The following is a 24,600-nucleotide window of genomic DNA, read 5'->3' as shown; positions in this document are numbered from 1 at the left end:
GAGAGCCTGGAGGCTCCTCGGAGGGAGGCTGCCCACCACAGGGCACCTTTCAAATGCTCTAAAGGCCTTAGTTATCTCAGGCAAGAGGAAGGAAGCCATTTCCTTTTGCCCTAGGGATGAAATCCATAGGGGATGGGTGCTGCGTGGAGACGTTAGTTCTGCATCTTGGCCACAGCTGCCCCGACAGGTCTGTGGGCATCATCGTTCTTGACCCCTCCCTCACCCCACCTCCAATCCACCAGCACAACCCCTTGGACGTTCCTCGAAGATAAATGGCAGATCTACTTACTTCTCTCACACCATGGCCAGCCTAGGCCAAGCCACCTTTAGTAGGCCAGCCTAAGGAATCCTTTCAAACAGAAATCGGATCAAGTGGCCTCTCAGTCCAAACCATGTCACTGCACAGAGAGGAACCTCACCCTCAGCGTGGCCCCAGAGAACCTGCATGGCCTGGCCCTGTTGAGATTGCCAGCCCCCTGTCCCAGCCTGCACTCATAAGGTTCCACCCTGCAGCTCACATCAGCCCTGTCTCCTGGGTTTCTCACAGGCCCTACAAAGCCTAGAACTTCCGTTTTTTTAGGCTTTTGAAATTTATTTAGACGAACTAAAGATTGAACCCAGGGCCTCCTGCAGGCTACACATGTGCTCTACCACTGAGTTGCATCCCTAGCACTTTTAACTTTTTTAAAATTTTGAGATAGGGCTTCCCTAAATTGCCCAGGTTGGCCTTGAACTTGTGATCCTCCCACCTCAGCCTCCCAGGAGGCTGGGATTACAGGTGCTCAGTGCTGCACCCGTCATTCTTTCTTCCTTCTCTTCCTTCTGCCTCAGCTGCCCTTTAGCTCTCTCACCTCTACCAAACCTGGGCTCAGTACTGTCCTGTCAGCTATCGACACTCGAGTGTAAACTTGCTGACAGCACCAGTCCCAGGGACACCAGGGGATGAAGTGAAGGGATCTGACCTTGTAAAAGGATATTGGACATCGGGTAAGGAAACGATTTATTTCCAGGGGAAGGGGTGGGAAGGGAAGGTCAGGAGCATTACAGAGACCTGAAATCACTCCCGTCACTTTCTGGTCACTTTGCTCTAATTTGACTTCAATTGTGTGCAACAGAGATCAGCAGGAGTTGCACTGGAATCCAGTGTGCTGAAGTCCTGAGCCAGGGTGCATTTCTGACACCAGCTGATTGAGACCAGGGAAAGATGCACCCTTCTGCTCAGATCTTGGGGAAGATGCCTCAGACACACTCCATTCAGGAATAGGCACTTGGAGCAGGCATTCAGGAGGTTGATTCCCTTCTAGAACTATCTCTAGACAAGGAAGACACAGAGCAAGCTATAATGGGGTGGTTCTGAAATGCAGAGATGACATGAAGGAAGGGTCTGAGGTCAGATCCACATTTACTTTCAAGAATAGGAAGGTCCCCCGTATGGCTGCCTCCTGCAAAACTTCACTGTCAGCCAGACCTGGTAGCTCTGGGGCCAGAGCCTGTGAATCTGGGGACAGGCTGTTGGGACAATGATGTGAGTCCAGGGCTTGGCTGCTTACCCATCTTTCAGCCCAGGTCAATGAGCTGTGATGTCAGCATTTTTTTTTTTTTTTTTTTGTATTGGGGATTGAATCCAAGGGCATTTTGCCACTGAGCCACATCTCCAGCCCTTTTTATTTATTTTTATTTTATTTTGAGACAGGGTCTCACGAAGTTGCTTAGGGCCTTGCTATGTTGCTGAGGCTGGCTTTGAACTTGTGATCCTACTGCCTCAGCCTCCTGAGTCACTGGGATTACAGGCATTTGCTTGACTGGGCTGTCGACTTTTAAGAAACAAGCTCTCTGCTGCTTCAAGTTGGCATAGGTGCAGGAGCAGCTGCAAGTGCCAGGCAGAAGGCACTGTGAGAGCTGAATCAGCACGGAGGAGGTGGAGCCTGTGTTTGTGTCCTGCGGCAAAGTCACCAAGAGAAGCAACCTTGAAGCATTAGCCCTCTTTGCAGTGTGCACACACTTTCTATGCATTAACTGCTTGGAACGTCTCCCTGAACCATGCTTAATCCATTTGACAGATGAGCAAGGGACGCTGGAAGCTGAGTGCATGTGACTGGGACAGATAACCCAGTTCGTGCACACATGCACGGAGCCTGCTCCCTCCCTTCAAGGGTAGCTTTGCCACAGGAGCCTGTCTCAGAGCCTCCTGGTTCTAACTCCTGCCTGCTCAACTCTCTGTGGTCACCTAGCCCTCCCACCTCACTCCACCAGCTCTTGCTGTTACTCATACACATTCTTGGTCCCCCACTCAGGTCACTGTCCTTATTGTCCCCTCAACCTGGCACCCTTGGGACCCTGATCTTCCCCTGCCTGGCCAAGTTCAGATGTCACCTTCACAAGAGGCCCTTTTCAGCCACTGAATCTCAGATGTCCTGATTTATCTTACCTGCTGCATGACCTGTTTTTTTTTTTTTTTTACTTTCTGACACTTATTGCTATTAGAAATTGCTCATTTCTTTGTTTTCTGACTTTCCCAGTGGAATGCAAACTTCCTGAGAACAGTGTCCTGGCCTCCTGTTCTCAGCCATATTGCCAGCGCTTACAGCTGGGTCGGCACTCAGTAGGTGCTCAATAAATACCTGCAGTAAGAATGAATGAACACAGCTCTTTCATGTAGTGTTCAGAGCAGGATGCTGACAGCAGGCCCTGAGAGTTGCCGGCCTCAGATTACAGAGTGGGAGAATGAGTTTGGGGGTGGGGTGGGGAGCTGTAATTATAGCACGAGAAGACCCAGCACCTCCAGGGGAGGACGGAGGGGTGCCATGCAGACCTATAATCATGTTGACCTTTTTAAAACCCCAGCATTACCAGCAGACCTTCTCCATCATGTAGCTTTATCTTTTCCTGCCATCCCAGGTTACCAGTGGGGCCCAGAAGCTTCCCAGTCCCTCTCCTTTAGGGGCTGCGGCGCCTGCCAGCATCTTTGACCTGTTGTCTCTGTAAAAGCTTCCAGGACCTTGGGCGAGGGTTTTCCTAGGCTGGTGCCTGGGGGAGGCACACAGAAACACCTAAGTCCATCAAGAGGGTCAGCCCTCCAGACACTATGGACCAGCTCTAGCTAAGGCCATCCCTCCCCCAGCTTCCTTCTGTGCCAAACAAACACCGGATCTGCTGTGCAGGGCTCAGAAGGCAGGGAGGAGGAAGGCCCGGGAGCGTGTGTCTGCAGTTCACCCAGAGTCCTCCCACATGGGGGCTCCCCATGCCTCTTCGTTAAGGGGCCAGAAAGGAAACTGGCAAGCTGGTACAAAAGAACCAAGCATGCCCACTGTCTAAAAATACACCCCTCAAGGTGCGAAAGGTCACCAGGCTGTCTCAGGCTGGCAGTTCCCACCTTGATCATGGTTAGAGGTTCACTTTTCTCCCTGAGCAATCCCGCTTCTTCCTGACTCATGGGTCCAGAAATAGGTACAGTTATGGGTGGGGCTGGGTCTGCTATTAGGACATGGGGCTTTCTGAAACCCAGGGACCTAGTAGCCAGCACAGACACACATGTGGCTTGCAAGGGAGGGGACCTCGCATTGCCTTTGTAGAGTGAGTTCTGCTCTTTCTGCTCCACTGCCTGACTTCTGAAGTCCCTTGGTCCCTGGTTGGAGTTGTTTGCTTTTTACATCAGCAGCTACACACTCTACTTCACTCTGTAATGACCATTTCCTCCCAGGGAGCAAGCTCGGGATACACAGGAAATCTACTCCAATCCCAGGATGGGCAACAGGAGATGGATTTTCCACAATAGTCTTTTAAAGCAAGGCAGAAAGTTCCATGTAAACAGTAGGCTGTCCTCAGAGTCTGCTGACCCCAACAAGCTTGGCCCAATATAAAAAAGAACTTCATTTCTGCCTACCCATCCCCAAGGCAGGAGGTCCCAGAGAGCACCAGATAACTTTCAGAGAATTCTTGGGTTTCTTGTAAACAAGGCAAGAAAGGCCTTTTCAAAGGTGTTTGCAAAGGGGGTGTCTTACCCTAGAGCAAAGAGCAGGTTTGCTTCCTGCCCATTATAAGAGATATGGGGTCCCCAAGATCTGGGTTTCTTGCTTATAATGCAACCCACCTTATGAAAAAGGCATTGATCTGAGCTCACTGTGTCACACCTGTGGAACCTGAAGGCATTGGGAACTAAGGCACATGTGAGGATGTTCATGCTGGTTATTGTCCTGGGATAAAGTCTTTCGTTTCTGACCCCGGGGTCTTTTGTTTTCTGTGGCACCTGTGAAATCATGGCAAGCTAACTTAATTGGCTTACAAATTGGTAAAAATCTCAGACTTTTCACAGTGTTTGACAGTGCTGTTCTTTTATCTAATGATTGAGGTCAAGGTGACTGTCCAATCTCTAAACTCTAGGTCTGCCCTGTTTCCAGAAAAATCTGGAGAAGTTCCAATTCTAAAAATGAATGTAAACCAGATTTGAAAAAAAAAAAAAAAGAATTACTTATAAAAGAAAGTGGTTTTTTGCTTTGCAACAGGATTTCTCACATGCCTCTTTTTAAATAGAATACCACTGAGGACACCTACAAGATGATGTGATTTGTCCGAAAGAGCTGAATTTGTGTAGAAGAATTCAGGAATAAGCTCTCATGGAAAACAAATTTTACCTGCACCTTTTGTTGTTGTTGTTATTGTTGTTGTTGGAGGTGGGAAAGCCAAGCAGTATGGCCCGAGAGTGAAGCTTCTTGGGGGGTAGTCTCAGGCAATGGCCTCCTTCCTCAAGGCCGGATGGCATGCTTGTTTAAAGGCACTCCACCTCCTTAACATAAGTCAGTCACTCGGCTCTGTGGTCCAGCTAATTGAGTTGTGCCAATATCAATTTCCTGGTTTTGATAACATACTGTAGTTACGTAAGATGTTACCATTGGCAGGAGGGATGCGATGGTGGAAAGTGAGTTGACCTCTCCCTCTCTCTTGCTTTCTTGTGTTTCTTTTTTGTGGTACTGGAGATTGAACCCAGAGATACTCTATCACTGAGTTATACCCCAGCCCTTTTCCCTCTCATGCTTTTTAGTTTTTATTTGGACAGACCCTTGCTAAGTTGCCCAGGTTGGCATCAAACTTGCAATCTTCTGCCCCAGCCTCCCAAGTTGCTAGGATTACAGGTGTGCACCACCATGCCCAGCTCGATCTCTCTTTAAAATGGGAACAATGCCATCTGCCCTATAGTATGGAGATGGAATGTAGTGTGCCTAGCATTTTTGCAACATTTGGTTTCTAGGATTATTTCAAAATAAAAAGTTAAAAATGCATATGATTTAGGAAACCAAATAGCCAATCCTGTTAGGTTGATAGTTAAATGGAGATAGTGCTCTGAAGGCCTTATTTGTAATCATATTAAAATAATAATACTCTAAGTTTTAAGAAAAAAATCAATTACTTCGTGCTAGTGATCTCAACTACTCAATGAATGAGAAAGCCCTTACAGGTCACCTAAGGCCACATAAGGTTCAGGCCACTTCCTTGCCTCACACAGGGCACTCCTGATGCTCATGATGGCAATGACAGCTGGGGGAGGGACTGCTGGGTACAATGTCTCAAGTCCCTAAACTGGGAGGTGTGGAGGCCAGAGGGAAGGGTAAAGGCAGAACTTAGTGGAGACTGGCTGTGACAATTCCTCCCTGGCCAAGGAAAGACCCGGGACATGGCAAGAACAGCACCTACCATGTGTCTAGCCCATGACAGACGTGTGAAAGAAGTAGACAAGGGCCTTGTCTCAAAGGGAGGCCACAAAGGTCAGCCAGAGAGCTAGGTGTCACATAACACAGGTTTGGAGGCCAGGCCCGGAGGGGTCCCTTCCATCTCTGGCATCCACTGTCACTCCCAAGATGGGCACATCCTGGAGTCACTCTTCCTACCACAAAACCCACATGAGTTTTCCCCCTGAGTAAGCCTTGCTGGAGAACTGCCTGCCCCACGTGGGCACCCTAACTCTCCTTGGTCTTCCCATGGGCACTGCCGACTGGAAATTCCAATACAGTCTTCAGCCAGTCAGAAAAGCAGTTCTAGCACTGGTGAAAATAATTGAGTGTCCTTCCAAAAGAAGTCCCCCTACAACTCTTATGTCAGATCTGATTGACATGAAAATGTCAATAATTGGACTGGCCCCTGGACCCCCTGTAGGCCCCAAGCCCTACCTCTACCAGTGTCACTGCACAACACCCAAGAGCTAATGGGCCTCATCATGTCTTTGTCCAGGTGGCTCAGAACAGAGCAGTTGGACTGAGACTCCAAACACCTACAGACCCCTCCCAGGAAGCAGAAATGCTCATCACATCCCAGCACCTCTATAGCCCAAACTGAGACCCTCTGGGAAATAATGCATGCTCTGTTTCCTCTGCTTGGATTTTCCATCACCTGAAATTCCAGCTGAGGCAAAGGGCTGACAGAGCTGTCCCCAGGGCTTCCTGCTAAGCTTCCCTAGGGTGACAAGAGAGTTTGCATTTGCTGGGGTTCTGCTGAGTCCCTACTGCCAGAGGTGAGCCTAGGGGAATTGGCAGGTGACCTCAGACACCATCCCCCAAGGCAGGGAGGTGGAAACAGAGCCTCAAAGGGGTGTCAGGTGACACAGCAGAGGCTGAGAGATTACCAGAGAGTGTCACTGCTCAAGTCACACAGCTGCCTCGCTTCTCAGAGGTGTATCCTCAGTCATTGGGAGCCACTGTTCCTATACTTCATATCCTCCAGGGCAGACAAGGGATGAACAATATGTCCTTCAGATGGGTCAACTCTATGCCCTGGCCCCCAGTGGGATCAGAAGGAGTCTGGACTTAGCTGCCCCTACCTCTCTGCCTCACTTCTTCCCCTGCTCTGTCCTGCTTGCCTCCCTGCTGTGGGAAACTCACAGGCGAGAGCACACTCTCCAAAATCACTTGCAGATCCATGTTCCTCACTGACCTTCACTTATATCCTCTCCTCTGAGGACTCCCTTTGATATAGCAGGTGGGGTAGGGTGGGAATCCTCATGGTTCCCAGCCTGGTTCTGATTGTGTTGGGCTCTTTTGCCCCCATCCTTTCCCTTCACATTCAAAGTGAGGAGTGAGTACAGTAGGAAGGGGGTAAGGTGGATTTCCGTGAGCAGGAGGAAGTCCCGGGACCTGGGATGGGGCTTGGGAGCTCTGGGATGGGTTCCAAATGGCCAGCAATGGCATTCTGAAGTCCTGGAGAGTGAAAAAGCAAAGGACAGGAGTTTAAGGGAGAACACTAGTATGGGAGGGCTGAGAGGGAGCCAAGCCAGGACGAGGGAGACTTTTCTTTTGGAGACGGGCAGTCAACCTCACTCCCCTTGACAATACCTCCACTATTCACAGTCACCTGTATTTGGGGGCTGGAAGGTGTTCCATGCTTGACTTTTCTCAGCAGGTGGGATGAGGTGGGGGCAGGTGACTTTACCAACAGCTGCCATTTGTTGAGCGTTGACTATGGGACTGTGCCAAGTGCTTCACGTGAATTCTCTTAACCCATACTCCAGTCCTTTAGAGCAAACTGAACTTTGCATAGAGCCTGAGTCTCACAGCAGCCATTGGGTTATTGTCCCTCCAGGCAGCCTGCGTGGAAAGAGCCTTGGTCCCAATGTCAGGCCTAAGAGTTCTGGTGTTGGCTATGCCTCCTGGCTTCATGCTTTGTGCAAGTCTATTAGCATCCCTTGGCCTCGATTTCCTGGCAAAATGGGACAGTAACCTTACTGGGAGGATCAAATAAGATTATACATGACTGTGTGGTATGAAACACCAGGTGTGTGAGGCATTGGTAATAAGGGCCGGCATTCATTTGGCACCTACTGGGGTCAGCCATAGTTCTAAGCACTTGAGATGCATTGATTCATTTCATCTTATACAACAGTCTCACAAAGTAGATATTGGTATCATCCCCATTTCTCAAATGAGGAAACTAAGGCACAGAGAGTTTAATACAACAAGTAACTGCCAGAGCCAGAGGTCCAGGGCTGACCATAGGCGGCCTGACCCCTGAGACATGGGACTGGGTGGCAGCTATACAAAGCTGTGTCCTTCACCCCACGCTCCAACCCCACTAGCCTCCAGGGGTCAGATCCGGGAACCCCTTTCAGGGAGGCCTTTGCTGACCTTCTCAGCTCACAGTGAGTTCTCTGAGCTCCAGTCCTTTCACACTCACAATTGCATGATGGGAGAAGGCCACATCCTGCATTATATGGTTCTCTGATTATGGAGATGGTCTTATCTTGCACCATATTGAGGGTTCCTTAGATGAAGATCTCCCCTTACTGGCCAGGCCAGCCCTGCCCCTCCTAAAGAGCTCACTGGCTGACAGCAAGGAGCTTTTCCCCTTGGAGCTACTGCCAAGAAAGAAGTGGAAGAAACAGCCCATTTTTGAGCAAAAGGGTAGCCTTCATGGCCCAAGGCCAGGTTCACCACTGCACTGCAACAGGGAACCACCCTGTCCTCCTGTTACCTCTAGGACACTTATGCCCACAGCACCCCAGCTGGGCTCCCACTTCCAGGTGAACAGAGCATGCAGACTGTGCTGGAGGAGCATCTAAAGTTGTTGTGGACCTAGATGTTGGCTATTCCAAATTCCCTTGGGATTCAGTATGAAGCCAAATGAAGCAAGAAAGTCAGCCTATAGCAACTTGGAGGCTAGGAACAGAGAAGCCATATTCTGCCTCTGTGGAAGGAGGAGGCCAGGGGTTGTTAGGGTCTGTAAACAAGTCAAGATGGCGCCTGGCATTTTGCCAGAGGGAGTGGTTTGTGAAGTAACGCCAGCGAGCCATTAAGTGTGGAGATTCCTTATTGGTTGACTGCTGTATCTAGTTTATGTTAATTAAGATAAGCTGTGTGGAATGTATATATACCCCTCCTGTCCTACAATAAACGGCTCCTACTCCTGCTGTATCAATGTACACAAGTTGCTGGCAGTTCCCACCCCCCGGTTATTTTGCTGCAGCCGGACTGCGGCAAGGGGTGAGATCCCTACATGCTTATTTCTGGTCTTCAGAAACTATGGGGTTTAGATGTTCCTCCTTTATAGCTAATTCTCTCCAGCTCTAGCACAAGTCTCTGAGGACAGGCAGTGGTACGTGCTCTGGCCTTTTGATGCTTTGGAAGATGGGGGTGAGTAAGGACATCCTTCACAGGGGGGCCACTCTGTGGCCCCCAAGTCTGTTTTCAAGTCAACAAGTAGGTACTGACTGTGGGCTGGGAATATGTCTAGGGCTAAGGATTGTCCTGGTGGCTGGCTTAGTGGGGGGGTCCATGGCCAGCATTAACCCAAAGGGAGGGAAGCTCCCCAGGAAACCCAAGCCCAGTGGCCTGGGGACAGGTAGAAGCCCAGGGGAGCCATAAGGCAGTATTATCCACTAGTTTTAATGCAGAGACCAGGTGTGGGATAAGGGACCTGAGTTCACGCCTCAGTTCTGCCACCGCAATGGGCAGTTACTTAACCCCTCTGAACCCTCAAATCTTCCTCTCTTTGGGGAAATGATAATTCCCACCTTGGTGGGAAGATCTGTACATGAAAACAAATAGAGAAGCACTCTGTAATCACGCTGCAGGTCTGCACAAACCTAAGGCATCGTAGTAATAGCAGGCCAGGCACACCTGAGACGTCTTCCTCTAAATTACATGACATAATCAGTTGTCTGAAACAGTCCAAATTGATGTTGTGGTTAATGTCCTGGCCTTTATGGCCAGACAAGAGTTGGGTTCAAATTCTGTCTCTGCCAGAATAGAGGGATGTCACATGAGTGTGTAATGACTTGTGAGGCCTTCCGGAGCTCAGATCTGAGGAGTGTGCTCAGTTTGAGGTGACTTACAACTGGAATGGGAGGCAGTAAGAACAGTTCTGCCTACAGTTCCTCTTCCTTTCCTAGAACCTGGCCTCTCGGTGCCTGTTATGAAAAGGAAGCTAAACTCCAAGAGCCTGAGAAACTCCTCAGAGGCTACAAGCCGGAGGTCAGCAGACATAGGACTAGAAGGCTGGAGAAGCCACTTGGAAGACAGTGGCCTTCAAAATCAGGGGCTTCCAGATCCCCTGGGGATGAATAAAGTGCAGATTTATAGGCCAAACCCACATGGTTTTTCTGGCTTAGCAGCTGACCTCTCGACCTATAAGTGCCCTTCTCAAAGTCACCTTCAGCCCCTTGGGGGGGCCACCTGAGCTTACCTGGGAGGAAGGGTATGATCCTTTGCTTGGGGTCCTTCTGGCCACCTTCTATGGGGAATTTATCCAGAAGCTGCATCTAAGGAAGCAGACAGACAGAGAGACAGAATTCAGAAGACTAGACTGCCCTCAGCGCCCCTTCCCCACCCCACCCCACTCCACTGCCCACGGCGCTCACACGGATGAGTGACGCCTGAAATCCCTCATTTCACAGACGATTAACAAACCACATGGGGCATGAGAGGGATGAGGCCAGGGCTCTCCATGCATCAAAGAGGGTGTCTGAATAGTCTCAGGAAGGGGGAGGTGTCTGGAGACTCCCAAAGTAGTGAGGCTGGGCCAGGGACCAGCAGGCCTTCAGGCCAGACTGGGGTTGCCAGATGCTTCTTTGGGCTCAGTTCTTTCTTTCTACATCTGCGGGTGAATCCTTTAGCCACCGGCCATCCCAAACTCTCCTGGGCCAGGATGGAGGAAGGCCCCACCTGGTACTTCAGACAGACCACCCACCTTCTAGAACTGCTCTGCAGAAACAGACCCAGATGTTATTTTAATTGCAAAACTAAATCTATCTCATTGTCCCCACTGCTGGAAGACCCCTTCCTCTGCTTCGTCCCCTCCTACCCTGAGATTGCTACTGTTTTTCTAGGGACATACCCACTGGAAGAGTTTCCAGGAGAAACACTGTTTTTTTCTTTAGCTATTCTGGGCTGAAATTCTGTGTAAACTGGAAAAACACACAGGAGGCAGGGCTCCTGTGTGTGCAGTTGATCTCAGTTCTAAGGCACAGGCGGGAAATGCAGCAAAGGGGCTCCAGCCAGAATCTAGTCTTGCTGCCCCAGCTCTGTGACCCTAAGCAAGGCAGGGAACCTTCCTTCCTCAGCTGAGCCCTGGGTACCATCCTTGGTAGAATGAGAGGATCAGTCACATGGTATCTAAAGTCCATTCATTCTTCCATTCCTTCAAATCTTTACTGAGCCCATATTTAGAGTACTAGGCACCAAAGAAAGAAGCTAGGGGCCAGGGATGTAGCTCGGTGGCAGAATGCTGGCCAAGCACAGATGAGGACCTGGGTGGCATCCCCAGTACTGCAAAAAGAAAAGAGCCGAAGTTTGCCCACAGGGAGTTTACATTCTAGTGGAAAAGGACAAATGAAAAGGAAATAGGTCATGTCAGGAGAGATACATGCAATGAAAAATGTGAAGTAGGGTAAGGCACTGGAGCAAGATCAGGGTTGTTACTTCATCTGCAGTGGTGAGGAAGTCCTTATGAATCCAGAAGCAATTCAGCAGAGACCCACAGGAGCAGAGGAAGCAAGCCACTCTGGAGGGGGAGGATGTTTCAGGAAAGAAGAACAGGAAGGCAAAGAGCCGGAAAACACCAATGTGGCTAGTGTGGCGTGACCAGGGCAGAGGGACAAGCAATGAGAGGCAGGATGGGCTAGAATGTAGAAGGCCTTGCAGGCTATGAAGACTCAAGAGTTCATCCTGATGCAAGGGGAAGTTCTGAAGTTTTTGTGCAGAAGAGAGACACGAGTTGATCCATGTTTTGAAAAGGTAGCTCCAGCCCCAGTGTAGAGAACAGGCCAGCGGACGGAAGCCAGAAGACCAATTAGGAGCCTACTGACACCAGCGAAGACACCACTTCAAGGTGTTAGCACTGCAGGTGAAGGAGGTCCTAGGCTAGGTTGTATGTGTGTGCACCTCTGTCCATCTGTCCATTTATGTATCCAGCTCTATACAAGATTTCAGGATTTTCTCTTGCACAATCATTACGTGATATGCATAAAGCCCTTGTATGAAAGGGGGTGGGAGAATTGGTGGATTCCATTCAAAACAAGACAGAGACTGCACCATGATTAACTTTCACTTCCCTGAATACAGATGGCTATTTAGCAAAAGCAAGCTCATGAGTTTTTCATGTTGTAACTTCAAATCTCAAACATTTAATAATCTCCTGCTACATATAAATATAGCCATTGGGCTATAACTGGTATACACTGTACTTAGTTTTTTTTCCCTTAATTAATACATTTTCAAACAAATTCTGCTAACTAGAACTCCAATTTTCTCTTTCCTGTTTGCCTTGCTCATATTCTATTTTTATACATTTCATTTCTGTATTACATAAGAAATTCATGCTCACTGAGGGAAAAAAACTAGAAATTACAGAAGCAGCGGGTGGTCAAAAAAAGGAAAGAGAATCACTTATAATCTCTCTCCCTGAAAAGGCAGCATTAATATCGAGGGCTACGTATATTCTTTCCAGGCATTCTTCCATGCATGTAATTTATGAAATGAACACGTCGATGCTTTTACATTACACAATGAACATTTTTTCCATGTCAATGTACATTTCCATATCAGCATTCTCAATCATGACATGGAATTTCAGTGTTTTCATTGTTTATTTACCTACTCCCCTACTGTTGGATATTTAGGTTGTTTCCGACTTTCCGCTAACTGTATACAACATTAGATTGAACAACTTGTCCGTGGATCTCTGCACACTTCCTTTAGACCAACATATTTTTTTGAAAAATTTTTTTTTGTTTTATCTTGTATTCTATGCATATTTTATAAGTGCCTTAAATGTTTTCCAGACCACTGAGAATAAATAGATGGATAACTATTATGCGTGGGTCAGGCCTGAGGCCTTCAAGCAGCAGTTCCATAAGGTCTCTGAGGAGGAGGCAGAGACATCTGAGGAGTAATGTAGGCCCAGGGGCATGCCCAGGTATGAAGTGATCTGTCCTTACCTGTACCACTTCTCTCCCCAAACAGGGTGACCAGCTGCACCACAACAAGCTGTGGAACCTTGCCCAAGTGGCTGTCTCTCTCCAGAGCTTACAGTATAGAAACTTAAACTTAAATTTCCCTCCAGTTCTGCTATATACATTTTCTATGACTCCTACGTTTTGCTTTCAGACTCACATTGTCACTAACTGAGAATGTGGTGCTGAAAGGAGTGGGCGGGGCAGGTGACATTCACAAATCACGTCTTTCCTCCCCAAACACTGACATATACTGACATATGCCTTGTAGGTGCCAGGCCCTCTGTTAGAAATAATTCCAATCCCAGTGCTGGCATCAAGGGGCTCCTGCAGCCCAGGGCTGCGGGACATGCATGCAAAGTGCTGGCAGCAGTGAGAAGGCTGGTTCTGTGGGCCTGGGCAGGGCCCTGGGCCTCGTTTCTCGCCAGCTTGCAGGTGCTGTTGAAGCTGCTGGTCTGTGGGCCACACTCTTAGCAGGAAAGCTCTACAGTACTACTGTCCACATGGCAGCCCCTGGCCACATGTGGCACTGAGCACTTAGAACGAGACTGGTCCAAAATGAGATGTTTTGCTTGTGTCAACTGTACACTGGATTTCCAAGGCTTAGCATGGAAAAAATGTGAAATGTGAAAGAATTCTGTGCTGATTGCATGATGATATTTTAGATCAGGATATCAATAAAATTATTTAAATAATTCTTTTCACCTATTTCCTTTCTATATCTTTAAGCAGCTACTAGAAATTTTTAAATTACATTCGTGGCTCTTTCTGTTGGACAGTGCTGCTCTAGAGCGTGATGGCTCTCGGAATGTGTGGTGAGGTCTCTGCTCATCTGATTTGCATGGGGGCCCGTTGGTTAAAAATGCAAGTTCCTGGGCCCCACCTGGAAGCATGTGAAACTTTGATCTGGTGCTAGAGACAGACGAGGAAAGTCCAGAGTGATGGAGAATGGAAAGGATATAGAATAGGAGCCCATGGGAGCTGAAGGGAGAGGTCAGGAGAGGCTTCCTGGAGGAGGCAAGTCAGCTCTGTCTTAGACAAGTGACAGTCACAACCTGTGTCTTCCTAGTCAAAGGGCAGTCTGAATTCCCTCACTGGGTTCCTGTGCCTCCTGGAAGGAAGGGTCATGTGACAGCCTGGCAAATAAGTAGGCAGATTCGATTTTCCTCCACAAGGCCTCCTGAGGGGTGCTTTGCAGCAGCCTCTCACCTACCTTTTCTTTCAACGGCAGATTTTCCTCGTCCTGCACCTCTGGTTCCATCTAGCCCTCCCCTCCCCTCCTACTCCCAGGCCAACATAAGCCCATCCACTGAGACTCCTGGATCAACCAGTCCACTCCAGGGCTGTGAGCCCCTAGCTGGCCTGCTTCCTACCTCTAGTCCTCAGGAGCCCAGTCCAGCCCTGTCACCTATTCCTACCATCATGGCTAAGCCAGCAGGACCTTGGTGTTGGCCCTCCCCATCAGTCTTCCCTAGAGCCCACTGGCCATGGGAGAAGGAAGTCCAGCTAACCAGCTGCCAGTGACAGTTTCTCTGCCCACAGGTCACCTTTCAAAGAAAGCAAATTCCCTGGCTCTGATTCCACAACAAATCAAATAAAAGCACCCAGCCAAGTTGCTTCTGTTTAGCCACAGCAGAGCTGCGCCATGCAGCCTCTTGGCCCACAAGATGGCGGATGGTGGGCAGTGGGACCGTGCTTGACACACAATGCAAATGTTGCCCCTTCTGGGTGACCAGGAAGACAGCACAGTGGGTTCTTTGACCTGGTCAGTGGCTGATGTGCAGGGTTAGGTTCCACAGATAAAACAACTGCATGAAAGACTGAGTTGAGGGGGCTGTCTGCTGGAGGCCCCCGACTAGGCCTTCCAACTGGGCCTTCCGTGAGGAAGCCTGGGTGCGTGGGCAGTGAGGAAGGAAGACTCCGCCCAGCAGGGAGCTCTGCGGCCACCTTTTCAGGCAGGAAGTGGAGTCTCCCAGCAAGGCCCTTACTCAGGCTGGAAGAAAAACAGATCCCATTGCCAGGATCCTTTTTGGAGTGAGGCGTCCGGCTAATGGAGCCCCTTGCAACTTCTCAGAGTGGGGAGGAGGCGGGCTGTTTACCTAAGGGGTGGATGGTGTGAGAGATACAGGACAGTGCGGCTCCAGGAGCTGGTTCCAGCCAGAGAAAGCTGATTCGGCAGCTCTCCTCGGCAGGGCTCTACAGCAATAAACACCAGGAGAGGAGGGTGGGCCCTGGCCCAGCTGAGGCACATCTGTAACCCAAGAGGCCCACTCCTAGCCTGCAGAGAGGGTGGAGTTCCCAGAGACGTCAGCTTTGGTGCCCCAGTCTCCAACCTCAATCCCTGTGACCCTCTATATCAGGAACAAGGGAACATTACAAGAAGATGGCAGGTTCCCTGACCTAAAAATTCCCCTTAAAAAGGGACAAGGCCACCCAATCTCCGAGCAACCAAGAGAGATCTAGGAAAACCTCAGAATTCATCTGTCCACTCACTGAGCACTCAGCAGTCCCTGTGTTAGATGCTGGGGACACCTCAATGAGCATCACGGAGGCAGGAGACAGCAATAATCAGAGCAGCTTTTCTTAAAAGTGCTCACCCCTTGAGGCTTAAAATGCACTTCCCTGTTCTCTTCTGTTCTTTTATGACCTTACAAGTGACACTGACTTTAATAAGTCTTCCTTTTTGAATCCCAGCAGCCCTTGTGCTTTTCATACCCTATCTCACCACATCAGGTGGTCTCCTGGGATTTGCTCCTTAGTACAAGTTCATCCCATTGCCCAAGAGGAAGCACCCTCCTTCACCCTTAATGGTCTTGGCTCCCTTGTTGAGCCAATCTGATATGAAGATCTAGAAATACCAGATCTGTAAGGGACCGATTAGCACCTCCACAGCGATATCAGCAAATCCTAACTTTGGGGAAGAGTGAGTTGAGTGAAATTCTCTGTTCAAATTAAATCCAACATCAAACCTCAATACCTAATTTCTTTGGGTATAGATATCCTATCACTTCAGAACAATTTGCTGAAAAGAATCTGTTTCCCATTGAATTAATTATCTTAATGCCTTTGTCAAAAATAAATACATATATGAGGTTCTATTTCTGAACTTTATGCTATTATATATAATAATATATATATTATAATATATATATATTATATATATATATTGTATAAATGAACACTTTTCAGGTAGAGGCCAATGATTGTCATATCTATATTCTAGATATATCTATCAATCTGCTCCTTGGCTGCCATGGGCTGAGAAGGATATCTATCTACAGATATATAGATAGATATTGATATAATCAATCATATGGAAAAATATATATCTTGACACCACACCATTCTTTCTTGATCCTGTAGATTCTAGTAAGTATGTGAACAGCTGTTATGTCGATACTTTTAATAAGTATCAAGATCAAACTTCTTCTGCTGCTTTTTCAAAATCAATTTGGTCATTCCCCCCTCAAGACTCAGGCACTGAAATTGAGAGGGGACCCAATCCAGACTCCAAAGTTCTTAATAAGTTAAAGAAGTCTTCCTTGGCCATTGTTATGGTTTGGACATGAGATGTCCCCTGAAAAATGCATGTTAGACAATATAGAAATGTTCAGAGATGAAATGATTAGATTATGAGAGCTATAACCTGATCAGTGGATTAATCCATTTGATGGATTAATAATTTAAATAGATTACTGAGTGGGAACTGTAGGCAAGTGGGGTATGGCTGGAGGAAGTAGATCACTGGGGACATGCCCTTGGGGATCATATTTTGTTCCTGGTTCCTCACTCTCTCTGCTCCTTGGCTGCCATGGACTGAGAAGCTTTCCTCAATCACACTCTTCCACCATCTTGTTCTGCCTCATCTCAGGCAATAGAGCCAGCCAACTATGGACTGAACCCATGAAACTGTGAGCCCAAAATAACCTTGTCTTCCTTAAGTTGTTCCTGTCAGGCATTCTGGTTACAGTGACAAATGCTGACTATCAGCCATTTCTGGAAAACATGCAAGCCTTCACCGCTTCAAATCCCTTCCCTATTAGCCTTTACCTAGGATGCTCCATGTACTGCACCAGCAGAATTCAGGAGTATGAATCCTGGTCCAGGATCTGATTGGGAGCTGGGATACCCACATGTGCAATAAGGCATTTACCTGGTATTAGATGAGTGTCCAGCTGCTGACAAGCTATGGGGAGGTGGGGGATCAATGCAGCCAGGTGAACAAAGTGAAAGAGAAAACAGAGGTAGGCTCTGAATAAAGGGGAACTGGCAAGAAGGGAGGAAGGCACCCCAGAGGGAGGAATGGCAAGCATAAAGGCTGTGGGAATACCAGAGCTGCTGCAGCAAGCAGTCAGGTGGGATTAAACAGACTCATTCATGAATTCCACAAAGTGCTGCCATGTGTCAGGGAAAGAAGTGGGATCCAGGGTGGAGGCTCCAGATAATTTATTCCAGAGATTTGGAGATGAGTACACAGTTGGCACCAGTGCTGGGTAAGGACAGCTGCCTGGCATGCCGCTCACAGAGGTTGTGGGGAGGGCATCCTGAAGCAGCACTGGAAATGAGAATGTATGGAGAAAAAAGTCCTTTATAGAAGTCAGTTGGAGGATGGTGTTGCATGTGGTTGGAGTCTTTGGGGTGGGGGATGGGCAGGTGAGATGCCCCAGCCTGACAGAGTAGGGTCTGGGGACGCAGAGCTGCCTCCTTCCCAAGACCAGGTGAGAATCTGATCCATTCCCTTGCATATTTTAGCTTCCAGAGGCCACTGTGTTCCTTGACTTGTGGCCCCTTCCTCTGTTTTCAAATCATATGTGTATCAGGGTGTGTGTGGTCTGACCATATTAGTTTGCCAGGGTCATTATAACAAAGTACCACAAAATAGGTGGTTTAAATGATACAAGTTTATTGTCTCACAGTTCTGGAGGCTGGAAATCAGAGACCAGGAGATTTGCAGAGCTGATTCCTTCTCAGAGATGTGAGGGAGACTCTGGTCCACGACTCCCCACGAGTTTCTGGTAGTTGCCAGCAACCTCTGCTGCATCGTGTGCTTGTAGAAGCATCACCCTGATCTCTGCCTTTGTCTTCACATGGAGATCTCTGTGGGTGCCTGACTGTGTCTGAATGTCCCTTTTTAATAGGGACACCAGCCATAGCACATTAGGGGTCCACCCTACTCCAAGATGACCTCACCTCAACTAGTTACATCTGCAAAGACTCTGTTTCCAAATAAGATCACATCCCAAGGTACAGGGGCTTAGGATTTCAGTATGTGAATTTGGCGGAGGGCATATAACCCTTCAGTCCCCAACACTAACACACTTCTTAAATCACATATAACTGCTGGGCTGCAATGAGGCATGACTGTAGTCCCAGCCATCTGGGAGGCTGAGGCTGGAGAATCCTAAGTTTCAGGCCAGCCTGGGCAACTTAGGGCAAGCTTGTCTCAAAATAAAATGTAAAAAGGGTTGAAGATGAAGCTCAGTGGTAGACCATGTGTCTAGCATGTTTAAGGTCCTGGGTTCAATTCCCAGTAAAAGAAAAAACAAGAAAGGAAGGGAGGGAGGGAAGAAGGAAGGAAGAGAGGAAGGAAGGAAGTCAGCCCAGGACATCGCTTCTAAAACGGAATGCTTCTACCCATATTCCTCCAAAGTCTCTTCCTGCACTCACAGTGATGCTTACACAACATTTTAGAAAACGTGAAGAACAGTAAATAGTGCAGAGCTAGGCAGATCCGGGCCAACCAGACACTTCATCTGTAGAATGGGGACAGTAAGAGAACACGCCTGGGAGGGTGGGAGGGAGGATGAAGCGAGATGATGTGTGTAAAGAGCTTGGCGCAGAGCCTGGCACTAAGTGCTCTGTACACATCAGCTATTATTGTCACTCTTGTGTCATTGTCACTCTTGTTATACCAGATTGTGTCCCTAATTGTGTCCCAGGGAAAGTGCTTAGGAGGCTATAACCATGTGATGAGGGAGGCAACAGGGAGACCACGAGGGACAAATAGGCTTGGGAGGGGTCTTGGCCAGGCCCAGGCTGGCTCTGAACATCTAGAGGCCCCGGGGGAGCTGCCCAGCTGGTGTGCGTGGGCCAGGCATGGGGCGGAGGCCTCTGGCTTTTCCAGCGGCTCGTCAGGGTGGGGGAGGCCAGGATATTTAACATTCAACATAGTGCAGCCTGGGCTAACAGCCTGCCACCGGCAGGGAGACACACACGGAGAGAAGAAACCAATACTTCTATTCTGGGGCACCTCCTCAAACCTGAGGATGCCCCTCCCTGATGCCCAGAATATGCCCAAACAGGCTGGCTTCCCTTGCCTCCCTTAAATCACCACAGTGTGTCCATTCCACCTGCTGACCAATGGCCTTTGTGCAGGAAAAAGAGCACTGGATTGAAGTCACGAAAGGAGGGCTTCAGTTCCAGCCTGCCAAGGACGTACTGGGCAACTGAGGCAAGTGACTTGGCCTCTCTGGGTGACAGAGGCCCCACCTGTGAAATACTTGTTCTGCCTGTATCCATGGGCGTAGTGAAGATCCAAGGAGAAGACACTCGAGAAAGTGCTGCCAAATGCCAAGTGCGATTATTCCTACTTATTCTTTGAGCCTCAGTCCACTCATCTGCAAAATCTCTTAGCACTACTCTACCATTATTAGTATCCTAGCTAGTCTTATAACGCTGGAGCTCTGAGGTCAGAATTCCAGCTTATTCCTTTGCTACATGATTGTGGCCACGTCACCTTTTTCTCATCTGTAAAAAGGTGAGTAAAAACAGCACCATAGTGGTGTGTGGATTAAATGAAGTAGTACAGGTGATCGGGTGCACCTGGCTTACTCTCAATGCTTGACAAATGGGGAGTTTTAAAATGAAGAAATCCCATGGTATCATCTCATTTCTGATGCTGGCATTACCCGTTTCTGCTTTCAAGGAGCTGCCCAGAGCTATTGGCCAGGCCCACCACTCCTTCCCTAGGATCCTTCACCTGTGACTTCACAGCCCTTCCCTTCCTATGGCTCTTGAGTTTTGACCCAAGGTGACAGCCCTTGTATAACCTCAGCTCCCCTTGGCCAAGAGGAAAGGGCACGATGCCAGGGCAGCCAATCATCTGGAGAGCTAGTAACCAAGAGTTCCAGGCCAGGGGCTCTGGCCAGTCAGCTCTGAGCCCGCTCTGGGATGAACGAGTAGAGCTTCCCCAGGACACACACGCACCTGAGATGCAGTTTCCTACTACGGAATCAGAAATGCACCCCACCTCCTCCCAGCACCCCAGTGTGTGGCCTGGCTACGTGCTGCTCCTCTTCCTTTCACCCCAGAGGATGCTCAGGGCCTCAGGAGCTCGGTGCTACAGCAGGGTGGGTGTGAACTGGGCGGTGTGAGGGGAGAGCTGCAGGGATCATCTCAGACTGAGGGGAAGAACTTGGACTTCCTGCTCTGGGAAACAGGGAGCCTCTGGAGGCTGCTGAGCAGAGGAGGAACAGTGTGAAAGTAGAATTCTAGAAAGACACATCCGGCCAGCACATAGGCTAAAGAGTGGTGAAAGAGACATCTGGGACAGACGGCCAGAGGAACATTGGTGCCAGGCCAGAGTGTGGGTGGTGACACTCCCCCAGTGGAAATGAGCTCTGCCTGGACAGGCATTATTGTTCTGTCAGGGTCCTGGCTGGGTCGCCCAGTTTCTTCCTCAGGGTCTCCAGCTATTCCCTAACCCTGCCTGGAGACCCCTCCCAAGGTTCCTAGACTACCTCCCAGGGCTGCCTGACATTTCTCCCTCCCACACGAATCTCAAGGGCCAAAAAGGGGGGAGGCCCTGAAGAAGGGGAACGAGGAAAGGAAGAGAACAGGCTTGAGACTCCTTCCAGCCAAACCATATGCTTGGCCTCAGTTCTGCTCCACTCTGCTCATTCTCCAAATGGCCCAGAAATGTGGTCCCCAAATTGCCCTGGCCTTCATGGGATCAAAGTTAGTCCCAAATCAGTTTCGAATAAAGAAATGGCACATTTTGGCAGAAATGAGGCCAAAACAGACCCTTGGTGGTCTCCTCAGGCTGAGGCTGCTGTTCAAGGCAGTGAGATTTCAGGCCTGATCCTCAATGTGCCTTCCTGATGGGAAGAGAGGCCAAGCAGGTGGCATCTGAATGACAAGCCTCCCTCCCTCCCATGTCCAAGCATTTCCATTCCCCATTATTTTTTTTTTTCTCAAATGGGTCAAGGTACTTGCAGACTTTTTTGTTTTTGAGACAGTATCTCACTATGTTGCCCAGACTGGTCTCCAACTCCTGGGCTCAAGCAATCCCCCTGCCTCAGTCTATAGCTCAGCTCAGAAATAGCAAGGACTACGGATGAGTGCCACCACGCCTGGCTGAGGTACTTCCGGGCTTTAAAGCTCCCTCCCCACAAAGCTCCCTCCCTCCTCCTGTAAAAGGAAAAAAAAAAAAAAAGTAGGTCCTGTTTCAAAATAAAAAATAAAAAGGGCTGGGGATGTATCTCAGTGATAAAGCAGCCCTGGGTTCAATCCCCACTTCAGAAAAAAAAAAAAAAAAAAAAAGCTGAAGAAGGTAGAGATCAGGGATTAAAGTGAGCAGAGCCCCTCTCTTCCCTCTGCTCTTGTGCTGTCAGCATGGAGCCCTCGATTCCCAAGAGCTTGCTTGGGAGCTTGGGAAGAGCCTTGGAGTAGCTATTGGAGCCAGCTTGGGAGTAGCCTTGGAGCCGGAGGTCAGTACCAACCTTCCCAGCACCCCACCTAACCAGGACACAAGAGCAGTTGGGCTGTCGCAGAACCTGGGAAGGGTCATAGTCTGTGCCATCAGGTAGACCTAGCAAGCTGCAGCAGGATATACATTTTTGAGCCTCCTACACAATCCTCTTAAAACTTGGGCATTTTGGCCCAGTCTCTCTGCTTTGGTCCCCGCCCGCCCCTTTGTACTGCTGAATGAAGGGAGGAACAGGCCCAGCCAGCACCCCCCCCAGGGGCACACGCAGAGGAGTTCCCTCTACCCTTCTACTGGGGATTCCTCCTCAAACTGCTCCAGTGGGGAGGGAGGCCCTGGGAATCTCAGGACAAAACAAGCCTGTCTCCTTGGGGAGTGAGCCAGCCAGCCTTCAGAGAACTGCCCACAGGGGACACAGTGGGAAGAATGGCCAGTTTGTCACATGCTGAGCCACACTCTGCAGACATCTCCAGCCCATGCACCAGCCCCACGCTTCCTGTTTGGTTTGGGTTTTCTTTTTGAAGTATATCTGAATGTGGTCCATTAGTCTCATGGACTCCACTGCCCAATCCTAGCCTCCTCCCCAACCCTCCAGCCAGCACTGAGCTACCAGATAAAGGCTGGGTACCAGATAAAGGCTTCCTAAAATTTTTAGATAAAGTCAGTCCCTGGCTGGCGTGGAGGCCTGTCTCCAAGCATACTTTTACTGCAGGTTGAAGGTGCCCAGGAACCTCTGGTGACTGGGGACATGTTCCTCTGGTCCAGGTTGGGTAGACACTGTTCACAGGGGGAACCTGGAGCCCTTTCCTTCTTCAGAAAGGCTAAGACTCCACACAACTCACACTGATGCTTCACAGCTGCTCGGGGCAGGTGGCAAAGGTTTCCTGTGCCTTGTCTCTTTAAAATCACAACCATTCTGAGGCAGATTCTGTAATGACAGCCATTTTGCAGGTAAAATGGTGGAAACTCCTGGAAGTTAGGTAATCCCTCAGTCACAAAACTGGTAAGAGGTGGGACCAAGGCCCAAATGCAAGTAAGACTGATGGCACCACCTGAGTTTTCCCTTTGCAAGGGACTGCCCCACTTGGGAAGTTGAGGATTAGGCACCAGGAACTCACAAGCCCTTTTGAAGAGTTACAGTGGAGGTCTCTGGAGATCTGATATCTTTTCTTTGGCTGCAGCTAAATTGATCACATAAAGAAAGCACCTCTAATTCTCCAGCGACTCCCACCGTGGTCTGATTTAAACAAGCCTCCCTGAGACCCGGTGATTGCAGACCTTAAATTCACCCAGGGGCCGAGGTCCAGTGTGGAGTGGTGGGTTGCTGATGAGGGGAATCAATGCAACTCCCATTTCCCAGGGGCCCTGCTGGTGGTAGATCACCTCCCAGAGGGATGAACAAACTCTGTCTTCCCTCAGAAGAGCCCACACCTCAGGCTCCTGCAGCTCACTCTGGCTGGCCCACATGCCTATTGCCATAGAAGTCAAAGCAAAAGCAAGCTGACTGTTGCCATCGCCAGTGGGAGGTGGGCAGTCCAGGATGCCAAGGCCCATGTCACACAGCATGCTATCTGCCACAGCACACAGGCCTGATAGCGTGGTCTACACTAGGGCTCGATCCTCTCTGGGGCAACACCCACTGGGCATTCAGCCTGCCCAGACTCTTCCACCAGCTGACAGCTCCTGTCCAGACCAGGGCCACCGGCCTGCCCCTTCCTCTTGAGGTCCCCAGTACAAGCACAGTGCCAGGCACTTAGCTGTCACGCCTCCACAGATGCCAGGATTGACATGAAATTCCTCCTGGCAGGAAGGGACCGACTTGATCAGCTAAAGCTTTGGGGTGTGCAACACACACACACACATGCACATACACACGCATACACGCGTCACTCACCTGGCCACCAAAGACATTCCTTCCCGTCATTCTCCAGTTTGGAGAAGGCGCACTGTCCCCCTAAGCACTTTCCATCCAACTTCCCATTGGTTATCCAAAGAGGGGTGGATGAGGACCCGGTGAGGACAGAGCTGAGCTTTCTAGGTCGGGCCTTTAGGCCTCAGACCAGAGCAGGAGGAGGTGACCAAGGCAGCAACTGCATTCCATAGCCTTCCTGACGTGACACCCAAACACGCCCTGGTATGACACCTTCTACCAGGAAAACAAGGTGCGCAACTCCCAGGAGTCATGGGGTGGTGCCGCTGACTCACGCTGCCCCTGGCGGGGCTGAGGTTTTACTGTCTGACAAGGAAGGAGTCTATGGTGGTGGGCAGGCAGAGGGGCTGTGCTCCAGGCAGCGCCCATGCCTGAGGGAGCCGTGTGGACCTTTCTGGGAGCTAGACAGTTCTTCTGTTTCTTGGCACAGGCAACTTCTCTCTGGGGAGGGAGAATGGTGCCTCACCCCTCACCAGGAGCTCTCTCTGTGATGCAGCAGGAGCTTCCTGCCCTCCTCACCCCAAAACCAGAAAGACTTCTGGGTGGGCTAGAAACTCAGATTGAAATGAACTAGAACCTAGAGCACTCAGCTGTCACTTGCTGGTCCCATCATTTTGGGCACATCACTTCTCTCTTGGGGTCTCATTTTTTCATTTGTCCAATAATAGAAAGGAGCTAGCTCAGAGGGTGGTCAATCAGTCTCACCCCAAAAAGCCATTGCCAACTGACAGGTGGTGACTCCCTGAAGATTTTTTTTTTTCTCTTTTCCTTTTTTAGCACTAGAGATTGAATCCAGGGGTGCTTTTCTAAGCTATATCCCCAGCCCTTTTTGTTTTTTATTTTTTGAGACAGGGTCTCACTAAGTTGCTTAGGGCCTCCCTAAATTGTTCAGGCTGGCCTTGAATTCGTAATTCTCCTGCCTCAACCACCTGAATCTCTGGAATTACAGGCAAACACCACCACTCCCAGCTTGGTTTTGTGTTTTAGAAAGATTCTGAGATGATGTGTGGGCTCATGGTGGATTAATAATGTCTG

General features: G+C 49.4%; 1 protein-coding gene across 2 annotated transcripts in view; it reads right to left on the bottom strand.

Moving 5' to 3' along the window:
• Sh3pxd2a (SH3 and PX domains 2A) overlaps positions 1-24,600 on the bottom strand; it is a 217,337-nt gene that overhangs the window by 136,609 nt on the left and 56,128 nt on the right. For both annotated transcript variants that reach the window (XM_027930218.2, XM_071610941.1), the window contains exon 3: positions 10,165-10,240. In XM_027930218.2, the coding sequence (XP_027786019.1) occupies positions 10,165-10,240 (76 nt within the window). The remainder of the gene's footprint in view (positions 1-10,164; positions 10,241-24,600) is intronic.

The sequence above is a fragment of the Marmota flaviventris genome, chromosome 4 (assembly GCF_047511675.1).
Source record: "Marmota flaviventris isolate mMarFla1 chromosome 4, mMarFla1.hap1, whole genome shotgun sequence".
NCBI classification, from domain to species: domain Eukaryota; kingdom Metazoa; phylum Chordata; class Mammalia; order Rodentia; family Sciuridae; genus Marmota; species Marmota flaviventris.
The sequence above is the reverse complement of the archived record's forward strand: the minus strand, read 5'-3'. Positions and strand labels throughout refer to the sequence as shown.